At 40.1% G+C, this 18757-nt stretch overlaps 1 protein-coding gene across 3 annotated transcripts in view; it reads left to right on the forward strand.

The window, feature by feature from the left end:
- The window catches only part of LOC116861941 (A-kinase anchor protein 6-like), a 417382-nt gene extending 400059 nt beyond the window's left edge, over positions 1-17323 (forward strand). For 2 of the 3 annotated variants that reach the window (XM_032848876.1, XM_032848878.1), the window contains exons 13-14: positions 7911-11326; positions 16354-17323. In XM_032848876.1, the coding sequence (XP_032704767.1) occupies positions 7911-11285 (3375 nt within the window). In that variant the 3' untranslated portion in view covers positions 11286-11326; positions 16354-17323. Of the gene's footprint in view, positions 1-7910; positions 11327-12832; positions 13862-16353 lie in introns of those variants that run through there. The other variant, XM_032848877.1, reaches the window with a different exon arrangement.
- The last annotated feature ends 1434 nt before the right edge of the window (positions 17324-18757 follow it).

Here is an 18757-nt window from a genome sequence, read left to right on the forward strand (position 1 = left end):
ATATCTAAATGTCTTTAATTGATTGGCACAAAGATACTGCTTCCTTTTTCTTTTTAAGATTTTATTTATTTATTTATTTGACAGAGAGAGATCACAAGTATGCAGAGAGGGAGGCAGAGAGAGATGGGGGGGGAAGCAGGCTACCCACCAAGCAGAGAGCCCGATGCAGGACTTGATCCCAGGACCCCAAGACCATGATCTGAGCCGAAGGCAGAGGCTTAACCCACTGAGCCACCCAGGTGCCCCAAGGTACTGAAGAGCAGTCCTGGGGGGCCGGCTCTCCAGTGAAACTCAAGTTGTAGAAAAGAAAGAAAGCAGTGCTTCTATTTCATGGATCCTTCTTTCTTCTGTGGAATTCCTTCCTACAGCCTCAGGATCACCCTGCTTATTGAACCTTATACATTCTTTGGCTTCCATGGTTTCTCCACTCCGTTCTCCTTTCAAGACTGATGCTGGAGGACACAAAAGGTGGTGAAGGGCACCTGGTAGGACAGGGCTCCCGATTTCAACAGCAATATTACTGGGGAACCAGGATTTCTTCCGGCTATTCTTTGGCATATACGATGCTCAATCCTGACCTTCCAGCCTCTAGGACCTGCCTTCTCTAAGGTTACAAATGACTTTCTTCTTGCTAATTCAGTGGTCTTGCCTCATCTCCCATTCTTCTTATCTCTTCTGCTCTTAAAACACTCTAAACCACCCACTGCTTTAAATGTCCCCTTTTCTTAGCTTCCATGATATTATACAGTCCTCCTTACATTTTCCTGCTGTTTGTTTCTTTTGCTGGTTGCTCTTCCCTCCTATGAAAGTACCCATAAAATTCTATCCCATCTGCCTTTGCTTCTTACTGTTCCCTCTTCTTGCAATGTCCCCCTCCCCCATACTTTCTCTTGAGTTCCTTTCTCTTAAATGTAGCATATATACCCTTCAAAATAATAGACAATAGCAGTGATGGCTAAACTCAAGGCAGGGAAGTCTATAGGGTGAAAAGAAGCAAGACAGAACTGTGAGACATCCTGTCATCTAAAAGGCAGCTGAAATGGATTTTATGAGGAGGCTTAGCATCAAAGTAACCAAAGGAGGAGAAAATTTCAAGAAAAATGGAGTCAAATACTACAGAGAAATCCAGTAAAATAAGGTCAAAGGAGATTGGATCAGCCCAGCAAATAAGGGGTCTATTAATCCCACTCCTATTTCCTCAAAAGAGCCTAATGCATCAAAACGAATGAAGTTGAGCTAAGAGAAGTACTACATACAGGATGCTCTTTTCTTCAGCATTTTTGACGATGATGAGCATGCACACAGACCAAACAAAGAGGGATGTAATAAAAAGATAATCTTTATTGGTAATATATGCACCAAAATATAAATGAAATCAGATATATTATCTGTTGTAATATTTATAAGCAAGTTCCTTGAGAGAGTGATGAAGTCCTGTTATGTTTGATGGTATTACAGGCTCTGAAACTCAATGGGACTGAAGACTCCTGTTAGCTTGTTTGTTTATTTTATTTTATTTTTATATTTTAAAAGATTTTATTTGTTTGAGAGAGAGTACACACAAGTTGGGGAGGGAGCAAAGGGAGAGGGAGAAGCAGACTCCAATGCAGGGCTCGATCCCAGGATCCCAGAATCATGACCTGAGCCAAAGGTAGATGCTTAAATGACTGAGCCACCCAGTTTTTTGTTTTTGTTTTTGTTTTTTTTTCCTTCTTTTAATTGGGGTAAAATTAGCATGACATAAAATTAATCATTTAAAGTGAGCAGTTCACTGGCATAGAGTACATTCCCATGTTGTGTAACCATCACTTCTAATTCCAAAACATTTTCTGAAGGAAACCCCACAGGTGTTGAACAATTGCTTCCCTTGTCCCTTCCTCCAGGCCCCTAGTGACCACCAATTTGTATTCTGTCTCTAGGGACTTACCTAGTCTGAAATTTCATATAAATGAAGCCATACAATATATGACTTTTTCTATGTGGCTTTTACTGAGCATAATGTTTCTGAGGTTACTAGCTTTTTTAATTGAGAGGGGGCACCAGCTAGAAAGTCAGAAATTCTCTAGGGGATTTCATTGTGGCAGAATGTCACCTTTGGATCTTTCCCCAGATCTTTTGAAGAGGTCATGAGACCACAGCCCAGTCTTCATGCAATTCACACAGGAAAGGTTTCTGAGAACCTGCTTTCTGCCAGGCACTGTTTCAGGTTCTGGGGCTCTTCTGGAAACAAGACAGACAGAGCCCCTGCCCTCATGGAGTTTACATCTGGGAAGAAAACCCCTGATTCTTAATATTGGACTCTCTTTTTTGTCCCTGGGCCCTGTTGAGAACTAAGGCAATTTTTTGCTATTATAAAACTCACTTTAAAACAACATCCAGTGGATTTTTCCTTTTCAACTATTTCAGAAATGTCTGTATAGTCAAGACTAGGAAATATGTCCATGTCAGCACTCATTTTAGTACAATTTGTAAGATGACTTTTGGTTTTACTTGTCTGTTTTGAGTTTCTGATCAGCTTTGTTATTGAAAAAGAGCATTCGCTAGAACAGTTTTTGATCATTAGTGTGAGATAGACTTTCAAAGCATTTTCTGAGCTGAGACAAGTTACTTTAACATTATTGTCAATCTGATAGATAGTGAGCAGGATTTGATTGCTCTCATGTGTCAGTTGTGATAGAATTTCACAGACAATGGACCTGCCTTAAAAAAAAAAAAAGATTATTTTCAGGAAATAGAAAGTGCTTGAGTTATGGGCCTTGCTGAGGGCTGGGCAGGTGTCTTTTCTCCTCTGGTTATTCCTGAGGGATAAGCCCAGTCAGGACAGACAAAGACAACCTAGACCCTATTTATCGTGCAATGGGAGTGAGTAAAGGGTCTAATTGATGTTTATTTCATTAAATTTCATGCATGTGGTTGTGCTAAAGAGATTAGTCAGCCAACCACCAGTCTTCATGCAAACATAGTTATGGTTATTTAATTGTCAGCCCTGTCCCACTTCAGCAAAGGGAATCTATGCTGATATCTGCCAGTCATTGGCGCCTACTGTGTGCCAACCTCCTGCCCTCTCCATAGGACTTGACATACATATTCTCTTTTGAAGCTCCCAACACTCCCTAAGGTAGATCCAATGTGCTGTGATTATCTTGGGTATACAAATGATAGAACTGAGGCCCATTAAATAGTTGAACTAAGTCACTACTAACTGTTAAATAACTTGCCCAGGACCACAGAGCTAACATGTGAGAGAAGAGAGTCAGGATTCACACTCAGATCTATTTGAATTTCTGCCCTAAATCCCAAAATGATTGATAAGCATTTAGTGAACATCTTTGCTTTTCATCCTATTTCTTTTTTCATCTATATTTTTTCATGCTAACTCTGAATCTACCTCTGCCCAAAAAGAGGCAGATTACAACAAACTCCAAGTTCTCTTAAAAGCTGTCTTTCCATTTTCTGAAAACTAGCAATTTGTTATGGTTGTTGATGTTGTTTTTGTTTTTAAAAAATTTCTACCTAAGTCAAGTTTAGGAAAACAATTTTGCATCTAATGCTCAGATACTCTGGTTTTAGATTTGGAGGGGGAGACAAGAAAAAATAATTGCATCAGGAAAACAGAACAAATATATGAAAGTTGGAATTTCCCCTTCTTTAATTTAACTTCCCCACCCTGATCCATGTATGTAGTTTCTCTCTCCTGTCCATAACCTCAAACTTCCCCGTGGTCTGCTTTTTGCTCTATGGTAAATACACAGATCTTTACTCAATTACATTTAATGATGTTTCTGTTTTTAATCATTTTTATTTATTTTTATGTTTTTGTTATATTCTACTTTTCTATAGATAAATCTCTATTCCCAGGACTTTGCAAGTGGTATTGCTTAATGAAGTCCTGGACCTGAAATAAACAGGAGGAACACAAAATACAAGACCTCCTAATGGTTTTGCCCATTTCGAGCACCAGAAGTTTGACTGGAACATTCTGTTCATGCTGATCTTTTTGACCTTTAGTTTTTCAAAAGATGCAACTATATCATATCATATCATATCATATCATATCATATCATATCATATGTTGGGTTGTTTTATAGAATGTCAGGCTCTTTCATCCCCATACTTTAGCTGGTAATGTGTTTCTCCTTTCTTATAAAAACCCACTAAAATTTTAAGAAAATCCTAGAAATGCAATCCTGGGAAACCTAATTCAATTAAAGCCATACAAGTACAGAAAGAAGTTAATTCTGATGTACGTTACTTGCTACAGTTGGAATCTTGATTCTTTCATCATCATCATCATCTTTTCTCCAGCCTCTTTTACTTTCTCTGTATGTATTGTGGTGAAATAAATAACCTACTTCCAAGAACTAAAAACAAAACAAAACAACAACAACAACAACAAAAACCAACCACCAAAACCCAGCACCAATTAATCCACTTGTTTCTTGAGCAGATCTTGAAGGGGTCTGTGTATGTGTGTGCAATTATTTCTATAGAGCATTAGGTTTATGACAAATTCTACACCAGTGAAGCAAGTTTATTGAATGAAAGAGCCTCACACAAATTAATTTAACTCAGAATTATCTTTGGAATTGCAGTGTCTCTATTGGAACCTCATGAACTACTCACCATCCTTTTGGTTTCAGTCAAGTATTAGATTTTTTCTAAATCCATTTTTGATTTATCATGTTATCAAAGACAGGAATATTTGTGCCTTTTGAAAAAGTCCTAGACAGTTTCTCTAGAAAAATAACAACAAATGGTTAATTAGCTTGAGCATTACTAGCTGCTGAGCTATCATCAAAGAGAGCATTCGACCAAATAATTTTCCTGCCAGTTACATCTCTCTATACACATATCATTTCTTTCAAGGATAACTTTTTAGTTATATAAATATCCCATGCCCTTCCTCTTGGAAACTTTCCATACTTACTTGCTCCCAGGGGAGGTTTTATGTTTGAGGTTAAATCTTGAGGAAATGGAGATTTTATTGAAAATGTTGACAGAATTTAATCCACAACAGAAGCGAGTGAATGAGGGCAGAACAAATCGCACTTCTTTAATATATAAAAATTTAAGTCCAAAGTCAATGATTTCCTAAAGGGTCTTGTCAGATAGTCCCAGGAATTGACATATAAAAAAATTCAGCAATTATAATAAATTTAAGAGATCTATAGGAAGAGAGACTTAAGGAGGGGAAAGGACAATATTTTATCCTAAAGTTTCATCTTTTTCCTGTGGCAAATCTCCATCCCAACTACTAGTTGAGCAAACGATTTGTTCTTTAAGGTGCTGCTGTAAGTTTTCCACTTCCTGAGGCTTGCATTTGTAAAGCCACAGAGGCAGCATTTGGTCAGAAAATGACTGTGTCACGGAAGACAAGTCCAAGTGACAGGCGTCACTTGGGCTAAGCTCCTGACACACACTCAGATGGCACAATGCCTGCATCTGGTGTGAGCCCCCGGGTTTAGGACTCTCAGAGAAAATCCGTGCTGCTAAATGTTGAAGCCAACCAGAGAGTTACAAAGAGAGCGTCTCTGAAAGACTAGTTCAATTATTTATTAGCACTCTCAGAGTCTGGTGTCAGGCAAGATAGTATTTGAAATTAATACACTATTTGATTAGACTGATTGATTGTTTCTACAGCTGAAGATTTTAACATTCACTAGCCATACTAACTGGTCATTAGTGCTTCCTTTATCAGCAAGCAAAGAATAAACAGAAATCCTAATAAAAATTCATCACAGTGAATGTACTCCATACCTAAGTGAGTATGATGACTGCCAGTGTTCTAGATGAACTGCTCTAACATTGGCAGCATGAAAGGTTTCTGTCACAAAATATAAAAATGTCCCTTAATTAATGTTTACTTTGTAACTGGACTCTTTTAAACTTAAGTAGGCTATACAGATAATCTCTTACATATCCAGTATAATAAAGTGCTAATGGGTATTTTACACTTAATGAGGTTCTGTGGTATCCTTTAACTACTAGTGCCAGGAAAGACTGAGGGCTTCTTAGGGAAGTTTTGTGAATGTGTTCCTGGCGAAGCCTTTCCCCACCCCCTACTGAGGAATAAAAGCATCATGGCCTGTTTTTCAACCAGACCCTTAAAATAATTCTGAATTGTAATGCAAATACGCTGACCTATTATACTGTGTGACATCTCTCTCTCCCTACCGGGTCATGAATCCCTTATGGTTTTTAGGACAAATTGAAAGGAATGATAAGGAGGGAGGGTAGGCAGAGAGAACCCTTTATGAATTGACTCAAGGCCACTCTCGAGCAATGCTGCATGGACTAAGAGTTAGAGCTACCTAATATTGACTGCCTCCTCAGTTCTTCACAAGCATTAGCTCAGTAATATTCAGAATTATCTCAAAAGACCGATAATGCTAGCCCCTTCACAAGTGATGCGAAGAGATCAGCACTCAGAAAGGTTAAGCAACTTGTCCAAAGCTGGTAGGTGGCAAGGTCAGCATTTCAACCACTTGGCACTGTTCTAGAGTCATGCTTATCTGTTTGACTACCCTGCATAAACAGAAGCTGAGCTACAGAATTCTGAGTTTTTGTCTGTAGGTGAGCCTGTCAGGGCCTGTATACCTGTATAACGTCTCTTGGTTCTGGCATGAATCTGGACAGCTGGGCAGCAAGTGAGGATGGTGAGGGAATCTGGACAGAGTCCAGGAGCCCATTCACCCATGATGTCCCAGATTAATGTGTCAGGCTCTACCTAAACCAAGTTAAAGCCAGGACATCCAAGGAAAGATCAAGGATCCTAACTGTGCTGGCAGAATGAAATGTAAGAGAATCTGGACTGAGTCAAACTTGAGAGTCAGGAAGTCTTCAGATATTTGTTATTCTAGGTCTGGAGGGGAGGGTTCCTGCTTTTAATAAATTGGGGCAGGACTGGAAATAGTGAGGCAAGTTCATAAGATCGAAGTAGAATTTCTGTCATAGGAAGAGACTGGGGGATGGGAGAGAGAGAGAGAGAGAGACTAAGAGAACCGGGGCTCAAGACTCAGGGTCCAATTGCATGTAGGTGAGAAAACCAGTCAAGTATTGTCTATCTTGGGTCTATTTGGGAACAGGGCCAAATTCTGCAAGGGAAGGCAGAAGAAAAGATGGACAAACAAGGGTCTCTGGCCATGAATGGCTCTACAGGTGGTTATAAGCCTATTCTATTTCCCCATGGCAAAAGCTGCTTCAAGTGGAAAACCCAAGCATAGAGAAGATGGGGTCTGCCACCTATGGCTGCAAATGGTATTCCACTGTGGACTGCAGGACTAAGAGTATCAGAGCGAATGTGCCTTCAAGATGTCACAGACTGTACTCTTTCTACCTTCATTTACCTCACAGTTTTATCTTCATCCAATCCCAGGTTAAAAATGTAGAAGAATCGGGGCTCCTGGGTGGCTTAGTGGGTTGAAGCCTCTGCCTTCGACTGGGGTCGTGGTCCCAGGGTCCTAGAATCGAGCCCCGCATCGGGCTCTCTGCTCAGTGGGGAGTCTGCTTCCCTTCCTCTCTCTGCCTGCCTCTCTGCCTACTTGTGATCTCTGTCTGTCAAATAAATAAATAAATAAATAAATAAATAAATAAATGTAGAAGAATCGAAAGGAAATGGTTTATTCCAAAAATTACAACTTGACTCTAATAATCTTACATTTTAATCTATGTTATTGCCTTCAGTGACAAATTACTATTGATAGAAAAACCCGTTTCAATAATTTTGGATGTTATTCCAGAGGAGAATAGAGCTGATAATTATGCTATCTTTCAAATCCATGCTTGGGGCAAATTTCTTTCCTGACTCTTCCAAGAGATTTTGAATGGATAAAATGTTCATGCTTGTGTTCCCTAATTCTTCTTCTTCTTCTTCTTCTTCTTCTTCTTCTTTTTCTCTTCCTCCTACGCAGGAGACTTTGAATGTGATTGATCCTGGCTTGATGGACCTAAATGGGACGAGTGAGGATGCCCTGGAATGGGATGAAACTGACATAAGCAACAAGTTAATTAGTTTGAATGAAGACTCAAATGATCTTGATCAAGAACCCCAACCTGTCATGCCTTCCTTAAAGCTTGAAGAGATAGGTAGTGAGGACCCTGGTTATGAAGAAGAGGCAGGTGACCATGGGGGATCTCAGTATGCCTCAAGTATCACTGCCCCCTCCAGTCCACACATTTACCAAGTGTACAGCCTCCACAATGTGGAACTCTATGAAGACAGCCACATGCCATTTCTGAAAAACAATCCGAAGTTCACCAGTGTGGCGCAGCCTAGTGTTTTAACAAAGAGTCTCAGTAAAGACTCTTCATTTTCATCCACCAAATCTTTGCCGGACCTCGTCGGAGGTTCCAATTTGGTGAAGCCCTGCCCGTGCCATGGAGGCGACATGAGCCAGAATTCAGGCAGTGAGAGTGGAATCGTGAGTGAAGGGGATACTGAAACCACCACCAACTCAGAAATGTGCTTGCTCAATGTGGTGGATGGGTCCCCAAGTAACCCTGAAACTGAACATCTGGACCCACAAATGGGAGATGCAGTTAATGTGTTAAAGCAGAAATTCAAAGATGAGGAGGAACGCATTAAGCTTCCAAACAGCTCTCAGTCATCCATTTCACCAGTGAGTTGTGTAAATGGAAAAGTTGGAGATTTAAACAGTGTTACCAAATATACCCCTGATTGTTTGGGAGAAGAATTACAAGGAAAACATGATGTGTTTACATTTTATGATTACTCGTACCTCCAAGGCTCAAAACTCAAATTACCAATGATAATGAAACAGTCACAAAGTGAAAAAGCACATGTGGAGGATCCCCTGCTTCATGGTTTTTATTTTGATAAAAAGTCCTGCAAATCTAAACATCAGGCTACAGAGTTACAGCCAGATGCACCTCCCCATGAAAGGCTTTTGGCAAGTGCATCCCATGAAATGGATCGAAGTTCATATAAAAGTGGTAATGGAGAGAAGACATTCACTGGCATGCAGAATGGCAGACAGCTCTCCCTGTTATCCCACAGCTCATCTATTGAGTCCCTTTCTCCAGGGGGTGATTTATTTGGGTTGGGCATCCTTAAAAATGGCAGTGACAGCCTCCAGCGAAGCACCTCTTTGGAAAGTTGGTTGACATCCTATAAAAGCAACGAGGATCTTTTTAGCTGTCACAGCTCTGGGGACATAAGCGTGAGCAGTGGCTCAGTTGGTGAACTGAGTAAAAGGACACTCGATCTCCTGAATCGTTTGGAGAATATCCAGAGCCCTTCAGAGCAAAAGATAAAACGGAGTGTCTCTGATATGACTCTCCAAAGCAGTTCCCAAAAGATGTCCTTTACTGGCCAGCTGTCATTGGACATAGCATCTTCTATCAATGAAGACTCACCAGCATCTCTTACAGAACTAAGTAGCAGCGATGAGCTCTCTCTTTGCTCAGAGGATATTGTATTACACAAGAACAAGATCCCAGAATCAAATGCATCATTCAGGAAGCGCCTGACTCGGTCGGTGGCTGATGAAAGCGACGTCAATGTCAGCATGATTGTTAATGTCTCTTGTACCTCTGCTTGCACTGATGATGAAGATGACAGTGACCTCCTTTCTAGCTCTACCCTCACCTTGACAGAAGAAGAGCTATGCATCAAAGATGAGGATGACGACTCCAGTATTGCAACAGATGATGAAATTTATGAAGAATGCAACTTAATGTCAGGATTGGACTATATAAAGAATGAACTGCAGACCTGGATCAGACCAAAGCTTTCCTTGACAAAAGATAAGAGAAGGTGTAATCTCAGTGATGAAATAAAGGGCAGTAAGGATGTCAGTAGTAGCGAGATGACCAATCCCTCTGATACCCTGAACATCGAGGCTCTACTTAACAGCTCCATCAAATGTCTCTCCGAAAGTAATGGAAACGGCAAGAATATATCCCACACTCATGAGTTAGGGACAAAGGGTGAAAATAAGAAAAATATTTTCAAAGTCAATAAAGACCCATACGTGGCTGACATGGAAAATGGCAATATTGAAAGCACGCCAGAAGGGCAGAAAGATGAACAGAATGGGATCTCGAAGGAATCGGAAAGTCTCGGTACAACTGGGAAGAAGAATTCAGACAGTGAGCATTGTAAGTGTAAAGTATTTATGGATAGCTCAGATGATGCAAATATTGCTGGAAATGAATTTGTTCCCCAAGCTGTTAGACACCGTCCAAAGAAATGTCAAAACCACCACCATTTTGAAAATCCAACAACTGCTTCTACTCCCACTGAGAAGTCTTGCCCAGAGCTGCCTTCAGAAGCTAGAGTTACCAGTAGGCAGGATTCTGATATACTGAAATCTTCATCTAATGATGCACCAAGCGTGGCTAGAAAATCTGCTCGTTGCTGCCTAGCACTTGAACAAAATGAAACAGAGGAGAACGTTTCTGTCAGTGACAACATTTCCTGTTGTGACTGCGAGCCAGATGTTTCCCATCAAAAAGATGCTGAGGATTGTTCCGTACACGACTTTGTTAAGGAAATCATCGACATGGCTTCAACGGCCCTAAAAAGTAAATCTCAACCTGAAAATGAGGCAGCTGCTCCTACCTCGTTAACTCAGATCAAGGAGAAGGTGTTGGAACATTCTCACCGGCCCATCCAGCTGAGAAAAGGGGACTTTTATTCCTACTTATCTCTCTCCTCTCATGACAGTGATTGTGGGGAGGTCACCAGTTACGTGGAAGAGAAGAGTAATACTCCAGTGCCACCAGACATGACCGACTCTGGCTTAGAGGACAAGGAGGAACCTGAATGCTTCTTTGAGGCCTGTGTTGATGATGACCTGGATGGAGATGAGCCCTGCCTTTCCGGCCCTCCTCCAGACGAACCTGCTGTTTCTGGTGAGGCTGCTGTGCCCCAACAAACAGCAGCTGACTCCCCTGAGTTTAGCGATACATCTCTCTCGGCTGAGGAGGCAGACATGGTGGCTCTTTCAAGTCCTCCCCATCAGGAAGTATCTGATGTCAGAAAGGAAGCGGGTGGTTTACCCCAAGCTACGATCTGTGGGGAAAGCTCAGAGCTAACCACTTCAAGGCTGGGCAGTGAAAAGGAAAGTTCAGAAAACACAGGTGAATCAGGAATGCCAGAAGAACATAATGCTGCTTCACCCAAATCTGGAGTTCCAGAACTCTCCTCAAAGGCAAAGCAGCCAAAAGACAAGGCTGCATTGCATCCCAACTCCAAAACTTTAACCTGTGAAGAAAACCTTCTAAATCTTCATGAAGAACAACATAAAAATATGCATAGGTAGAATGCAACCCTCTCCACGCATGAAAATCATCTCATTGAAAGGTATGTATGCTCCTCATGTTTTAATATATATTATTAATATATTTTAACATATAGTTAATATATATCTATATATACTTCAACTATGAGTTTGAGTCAACAATGCCATCATAGGAGAGAATACTAGTCAGAATGACTGGTCATTGTACACATTTATCAGAATAACACATTTGGGTGGAAGAAACATTCCCAACAATGCAAGTAACTGCGAGGCAAAAGGGAGAGAGACGGTCACAAATGACATTTTTAGTGACATTATTTTTATTACATAATTCTGGCAAGAAGAATACTAAATTTGAGGAAGTAGCCAGATAATTTAGGACCTCACATCCTGCCACTGAGGGAGGAAAAAAAATTCTCCCAATTGCAATTATACCCTCTGATCAAAATGCATGCCCAGTGACAATGCCCCCCACTTCCGTTTCCTGCACACAGAGCAGCCCACTCCCTCGGGTGCCTGGAAATGAACAATGATTAGGTTAAAGGCTGCATCTCCTGATCTGGACCTCCCTTTTATGCTTCTGTCTAATGCAACTATCATCACATTTGTTTCCCCAGTGGAAGGCTGTGCTGTCACAGCTCCTAATCACGGCCAAGGCCAAGGCCTCAAACAGGAGGGGAAAGTTGATGTTAGGGAAGAGGCTCCTGTTTATCCACACACAGACCGAGAACAGGCGCAGAAAGCAAATGCAGAGCAAATACAGGACAGGTTAATGGCGTTTCGATAAAAACAGAATTTTTTGAATTTTGCCTGAAGGTGACAGGCTGATTTCCATCAAAATTTTTAAGAAAGTCATTCCACTCTTCATATTTAATAAGACAGCTATTGATTGATAATTCTGAGATGATGGTATAGCTCGAAAAGTGACACGAAAATTCAGTTATTTTCCATTTCTGAGCCCCAGTGATGAATACACTTTCTCAGTCAAGTCTAAAGAAGAAAATTTGAGCTTTTGAATGTGAGAGTTGTATTTCACCAAAGTGTGATGTGCCGAATGCCGTCTCCACCCCCCACTCCAGAAGCTTAATGCTGTAACCTAAACTCGTGCTATAGGAAATGAATTACAGAAGCAATCTACCCTAATTTGTTAACTTATTCAAATAACAGTTATTATACTTAACTATGCTAAAGATTATCTTTTTTGTGGCAGATTGTTTATTTTTTGATGAGCCTAATTACTGATTTTCTAAAAGTAATTTACATTTATTACAAATACATCTTTTTAAAATGTGACAGATAAATGTTGTTCCCATAATGTATTATGAAAAAAGTTACTATTTAAAAACACATTATTTAATTTGAAAGATGAATGGCAAACATCATTATTTTTTTTCCTGCAACACCTGTGCCCTAAGCTCATTAAAATGTGTGATTCTGTGTAGAGCTGCTAGAAATGGGGAGGGGGGGAATATATACCATATATATACCCTAAAAATAAACTCGGTATGCAAAATTGAAGAAAGACATCCTACCTACTAATATAGCTCAACTAATTTTCTGTGTTTCAGACTCCATTTACAATTGGCCAGAAGTGAGGACAAAAGTAGGAGAGAGAGAAATGTATTTTCTGTGAAACATGTCCACCCCATAATCACATTCTCCATCAGTATGCAGTAAAGCTGACCATTAAGGGAGAGTCACTGCAATTCTAGAAGCTGCTTCTAAACAAGTTCTATTAGTACCGATTGTTACCGCTGGCCCGGCCAAGCCCCGCAGAAGGGCTGGTGGAGCCCGGCTGATTTTTGTTTTCTGCAAGGGGATAGAGGCTTGAAAGCAACATCCCTCAGAGCAAGATGTTGTGTGACTGGGACCCTGAAGTCACCGGTCATGTGGAGAGCCAGAGTTCCAGCAGCACTGGCCTTGGAGAAGCCCCTGGATCGTACCATCCCTTTTAGATACTTTGGGAGTTTTCGGTCTATGACGTAGCTGGAGAGTGGAAATGGGAATAATAAGCAGCTCCATCTTTGGACTTGGGCAAGTGAACGTGCTGTGCTGTTGGGTGGGCGCAGCTCTCACATTTCACAGGCACGACAATGCAAAGCTATCAGCTGGCCTACCTGCCAGTCAGCGATATTTTGTGGAGTCCCCAAGATGTGGTTCCTGGCTCTATCTCAGACAATGGGAGACGCAGCCAGATTTTCCTTCTGCAGAACTGACATGGCCCCAAGTGACTTGTGATCAGCCAGAGGCCATTTCCATAGTCATATCCACTGGTCCTATTCAGTTTTTTTCCATGTCACATACCCCAAATATCTGGATGCCTACATTATTCCCCCGTCATTAGCACTGGGTACCTGGACATAGATATTTACATTTTGTTAAAATACTACCAACCAGGACAAGTTATTTAATCGCAAAAGGCTGACATGCCTTTGGTGTTAAATATCAGGAATCCTTAATAAAGTTATTTGGTAGGTATGAGACTTCGTGTCTATAAGAGCTTAACTCTTGTCATTGTTCTTCCTACAAGATTCAAAGGAGGGAAAAAAAAAACTCTACTTTTTAAAGCGATTTCAAAACCATCAGTTGGAGTGCTCTATCAGCACATTCAATTTGCTGGGCCCTTCCCCCCCACCCCGAAATAAGTTCTCAGATGATGAAGTTATGTCATCTGGAAAGAGCTACAACTTAGAACAGCAGCTACAGTCTACATCTGTACCAAGAATTTTTTTCAAAAAATTTTTTGAGGTTATTCATTTACTGTTCTAATTAAAAACCCACTGACGCTGTTGAAGTTTTCAACATGGTCTCACACAGGATGCATCTACACTGATTTCTAGGCACACTGATGTGCTTTTCACTATTTTCATTTCTGTGCCATGTTTCTACCAAAATAGAGAGGTCAGTTACAGCAAATCACATCAAAGAAAAGGTAACTGGATAGATCCAGAAATTTCTGCCTCATTTGGAGGAAGCACATAATGTATGTCTGGAGTGCCTCCTAGGACCTGCCTAAGAGATGTACTTTGCACTAATCTTTTTGCTGTATTCTGACAGTTATTTCTTCATAATCCTCATCATAAGCCTCTGATCTTTGGTGAATGATTTAACCGTAAACTTCAGGTTGGATAAATCCTGTGGTATAAAAATTTCACTCATCACATTTAGCCAGTGTGTACTTTTTTTTTTCTTTTTGATTTACTCTGGTTTTCAGTTTTGTTTTGCTGTGTATGGTGTGTGTGTGTGTGTGTGTGTGTGTGTGTGTGTGTGTGTGTTGGAGGGGCTGTATTTAGGATGCATAAATTTCCTTCAGAACTTTTTACTCCATTGCTTTTCCTGTCTTATTGGTCTGCAGATGTGATTGTGGGTAGCTCATCGATTTTCGATTTTCAGCAATTACTTGTATTTTTGAATTCTTCAGTATACACATACCCAGTAAAATTGCTCCTACTCAGTCATTACAAACTGAGAAAACTTTAAGAGCAAACATTTCTCATGTATACGATGTAAATTCTTATTCCGTTAGTTGGATTGACACTAAGTGTTTAATATGATCCAAAGCTGGCCCAGGAGGCTTAAGGAATTATTCTTGGTGATAGTGTATTAATTTTTTGCTAAATGATGCAAGTGGATCTTTACCAAATTTACCTTTAAAATCATTTTTATAAGTCAAGGTTCTGGTAGATGTGAAATGCTTTTTAATTATCCAGCACTTCTGAATAACTAGCTGCCATGCTAAATAACATTTTATTGGTCATCACCCATCACACACGCACAAACACACACACACACATGCACACGCACACACACACACACACACACCCCAGATCTGTGCTTCAGTCTGTTTGGCCGGCCCCTTTCGGCGCCTTTCCAAGTGGGCCAAGTTGAAAGACCTGATTAGCCAGAGAGAATTTAAATACTGGCATTTAGTAAGACCAGCTTTGCCTCACCTCAGGATTCCTCACTCGGTGTCCATATTTCAAGTGAGTCCTGGCCTCAGCATTTGAACAATGCACCATGCACTTTCTTGAGTTACTGCCGTATTTGACTGTACCAAACTTTGGCCCATCTGTTCCTGTCTATCTCTCCCTCTTCTTGAGAACCTGCCTTCTCTCCCCAGCTTCCTGAGACTTCAGCCAAACCACATTTGCTGAAGTGTTTCTGGCTCATAATCAGGTTACATGATTATAGAGAAGGAGAAAGATGGAGAAGGAGAATATTTAGTTCTAGAAAGACAATAAAGCAACCTGACATTGGGCACCAGAACTCGGTTTAAACCCAGACAAGCAAACCCTGCTTTATTTGACAGCTGGTCAGAGGACCTCAAGTAATTGCATCCTCTACTTCCTATCCCTGGAATTTAGCTGTTCCTCACAACCAACTTGTTGCTTTCAGCCTCTTAGAAGTAGACAGAACTGACTGAGTTTTGAATGAATTTGTCTGAGCCATCAAGATGTCCAGAAGTAATTGCGTCATTTTTACTTTCACAGGTCATCTGTACCTTAAATGAAATGCATTCATATTCGAGTAGAAACCCAGGTTAGATCCTTTTACCAGGAAGGGGCTGAAACATTTGGGGTTGTGACAAAGCTGTGAATATTTCACCACCATATAATGGTGGAATTGTTCAGTTCCACTGACATACATACAGTCCCTGAGGAAAAGGTTCAACCACCTGAGGGTCCGAGTTCCCAGGCTGTGAATCACTGTGGATACTTGGCTGTGTCGCTTGGAACCAGCGGCCTCACATTTTCATAGTGATTTGAATCTATCTTGAGTGTTCAAAACTGAGTTCACAAGCAAAAGAGTAGATGATATCCAGAGAAAAGGTCAAACTTGATGATTTTTCTTGTTTTCTTTAAAACCATGTCTTAAAAAAAAAATCAATGCATTTTTCAATTGATTCTGAAACATTTTTGTCAATAATGTGAACCGTTGGGCTATTAAAATCACTATGTTTTGTGTATCCTTTGGTTTCAGAACATTAGCAGGTAGTTCCAAAACGGCAGTCTTCCTCAGAGGGCTCAGTTTTGCCAATGAAACAGTCATTTCTGATACCTTTTCTTATCACTTTTTTTGTTTCTTGTAGATAAGCCTGACTCAGCGGCGGCCTCCTCGTCCCACCCCGGGCTAGTCTGTGGTTTCATCACGTCACTGCCATTTGTCACACTGACCTCTCCCAAGATGAATCTTCCCTCCGAATGCAATTTGTCCACATGAGCCTTGTGATCTGGATTGTGCACTGGTTTTCTTTAGGTGATTGTCCTTGAAGTTTGGCGAAGCTGCTTGTTTTCCCATGGATTCCTGTCCCAAGCTACCTCTGCCAGCCCTGCCTCTCCAGCGAGATTTTTCCGTTTGCCTCCTCCCTCCCCATCTACTCTTTAAAGTTCTGCAGTCCACCAAATCGATGGTCCATTAAATTCACCTGTCTGGAATGACACCCCCACCCCTGCCCGTACTTGACCAATTTCATGTTTCAATCTGGATTTTTTTCTTTTATGGTATGATGCCTATGTTTATCGAAAGAGGTTTACCTAAAAGGCCAACATTTGATTTGATTGCAGCGTACAGAAGAAATACTTGTCCTTCTTTCAAAATTAAGCAACTTTTAAAAGCGCCATTTTATTTATTTTATTTTAAAAATGATTATCTATGCAGCACTTCAAGAAACAACTATATGGTGTTGTCTATTATAAACTGGTGACATTCTACTATTAAATTATGTACAACTTTTTCGTTTTTTATGCTTCTTGAGGTGGTAATGAGAAAAAAGTTTTTTAAAAAAGTGTGCCTTGCTGTATTTCTTATACCATTTATTAAAAAGCTGCTTTCACGGTAAAATTATGTTGGTTTGAAAGGAGGAAATAGCAAGGTTAAGATGTGTGAATAATTTCTGTATATATGTATAACCAAGTACAAACATTGATGTATAATGACAGTATAAAATGCTTTCATGTTTATGATGTCTAGTGATGTGGAAAATATAAGCCTTAAACCATTAGATTGCATGGTAATTAAAATTGGCATAATAAACATAGTTTATTGGGGGAAAAGGAAAACCAGTGATCTCTTCTACCTGTGTTCTTTACCAAATTATTACATCTGATTCTGGAAAAACTACAACACATAGTAGCTTCCAAAATACCCATATTGCATAAGAGGCTTAAAATTACTTAAACTACACATGAAGCATTCACAATTTTCAAAATCTTTCTGATCACTATAAAGATCTTAGAACACAAATGATTAAATGCCAGTTCCCCTAAACCAGTAAGAACCTATCCTAGATTTTTTTATCTCTACTTATCATTAAGGGTTTGAGATTGGATTTCAGGCTACCTAGTCAGTCTCATATTTATTTTATGTAATTCTTTTGAATGCGTTTGTTGGAAAGACAGTCTAGAAAATATGACTATTTTGACTTAGACTATAGATTTCAGGTGTACTTATTTTGTGTTAAAAGAAATTAGCTGAGAAATATTCCATCTGGTCTTTATTGCTCTTCTTAAATGCAGTTTTTAATTTATATCCTAACACCTACTAAAGTGCCTAATACATAGTAGGTAGCCAATAAAAATTTACTGAAGTATTGAATTAGACAGTATGGGTGACATGTACCTTTTCATTTTGAGACACCTGCACTAAAACATAAATAACTAGGAAAATAGGTAATGCAATCATTTATTCAACTGATAGCTAATTAACACCTTTTATCTGCAAGGACTATTCTAGAGTGGGGATGCGTAGATCAGCAAAGGCCCTGCCCTCAGGAGGCTTACCTACAGCCCAGATGCAGGGAACACACAAACGAGAAGCAGTAATTGTTCTGCAGGCAAGGATGACAGCAGAGTGGTAAATGAGGCACAGAGACAGAAGTAGCAAAGAGGGATGAGGCCGAAGAGAAGGGCTAGAAGGGACCAGAAAGTTAGACAACAGAAAATGAGTGAAGTTTTATTGCAGGGTTAGTGGGAGACTGAATGAGCAGTCTGTAAAAAAGTTAAGTTGGAGCTTTTGTATGTAATACAGTAGGTAGTAAGGAAAGTCTTTCTTTTGCACCTGACTGTATTTATCATTAGAACATTAGTACAACACCAAGAACATTAAAAAAAAAATACTAGTCTACAATTTTACCATTTTAGTAACTATTGTTATGTCTCTTCTAATCTTTTTCCATACATATTTCTAAATTGATTAATCATTCTAGGCTTCTGAACAGGTAGTAATAGTTCAAAAGAAGTTCTAGGCAGACATCTAGTAGTGGTGGGCAAGACGATTACAGGTGGAAGAGATTAGAGATAAATGGCTCATTAGGAGGCAGCTGTAGAAAATTAGCTAGGCTTGAAATAACAGGACATAGGGATAGTGGCCCAAGATGGAGAGTCTGTGAAACACCTCAGAGGATTTGGGATCTCTGTTAAGGTACGGTATTTTTTACATATTGAGACGACTTAAATTTTCTTTGGGTAATGCCAAGGTCTACATCTACTGGAACA

Source organism: Lontra canadensis, unplaced genomic scaffold (assembly GCF_010015895.1).
Source record: "Lontra canadensis isolate GAN:19392208 unplaced genomic scaffold, GSC_riverotter_1.0 scaffold212, whole genome shotgun sequence".
Taxonomy (NCBI): domain Eukaryota; kingdom Metazoa; phylum Chordata; class Mammalia; order Carnivora; family Mustelidae; genus Lontra; species Lontra canadensis.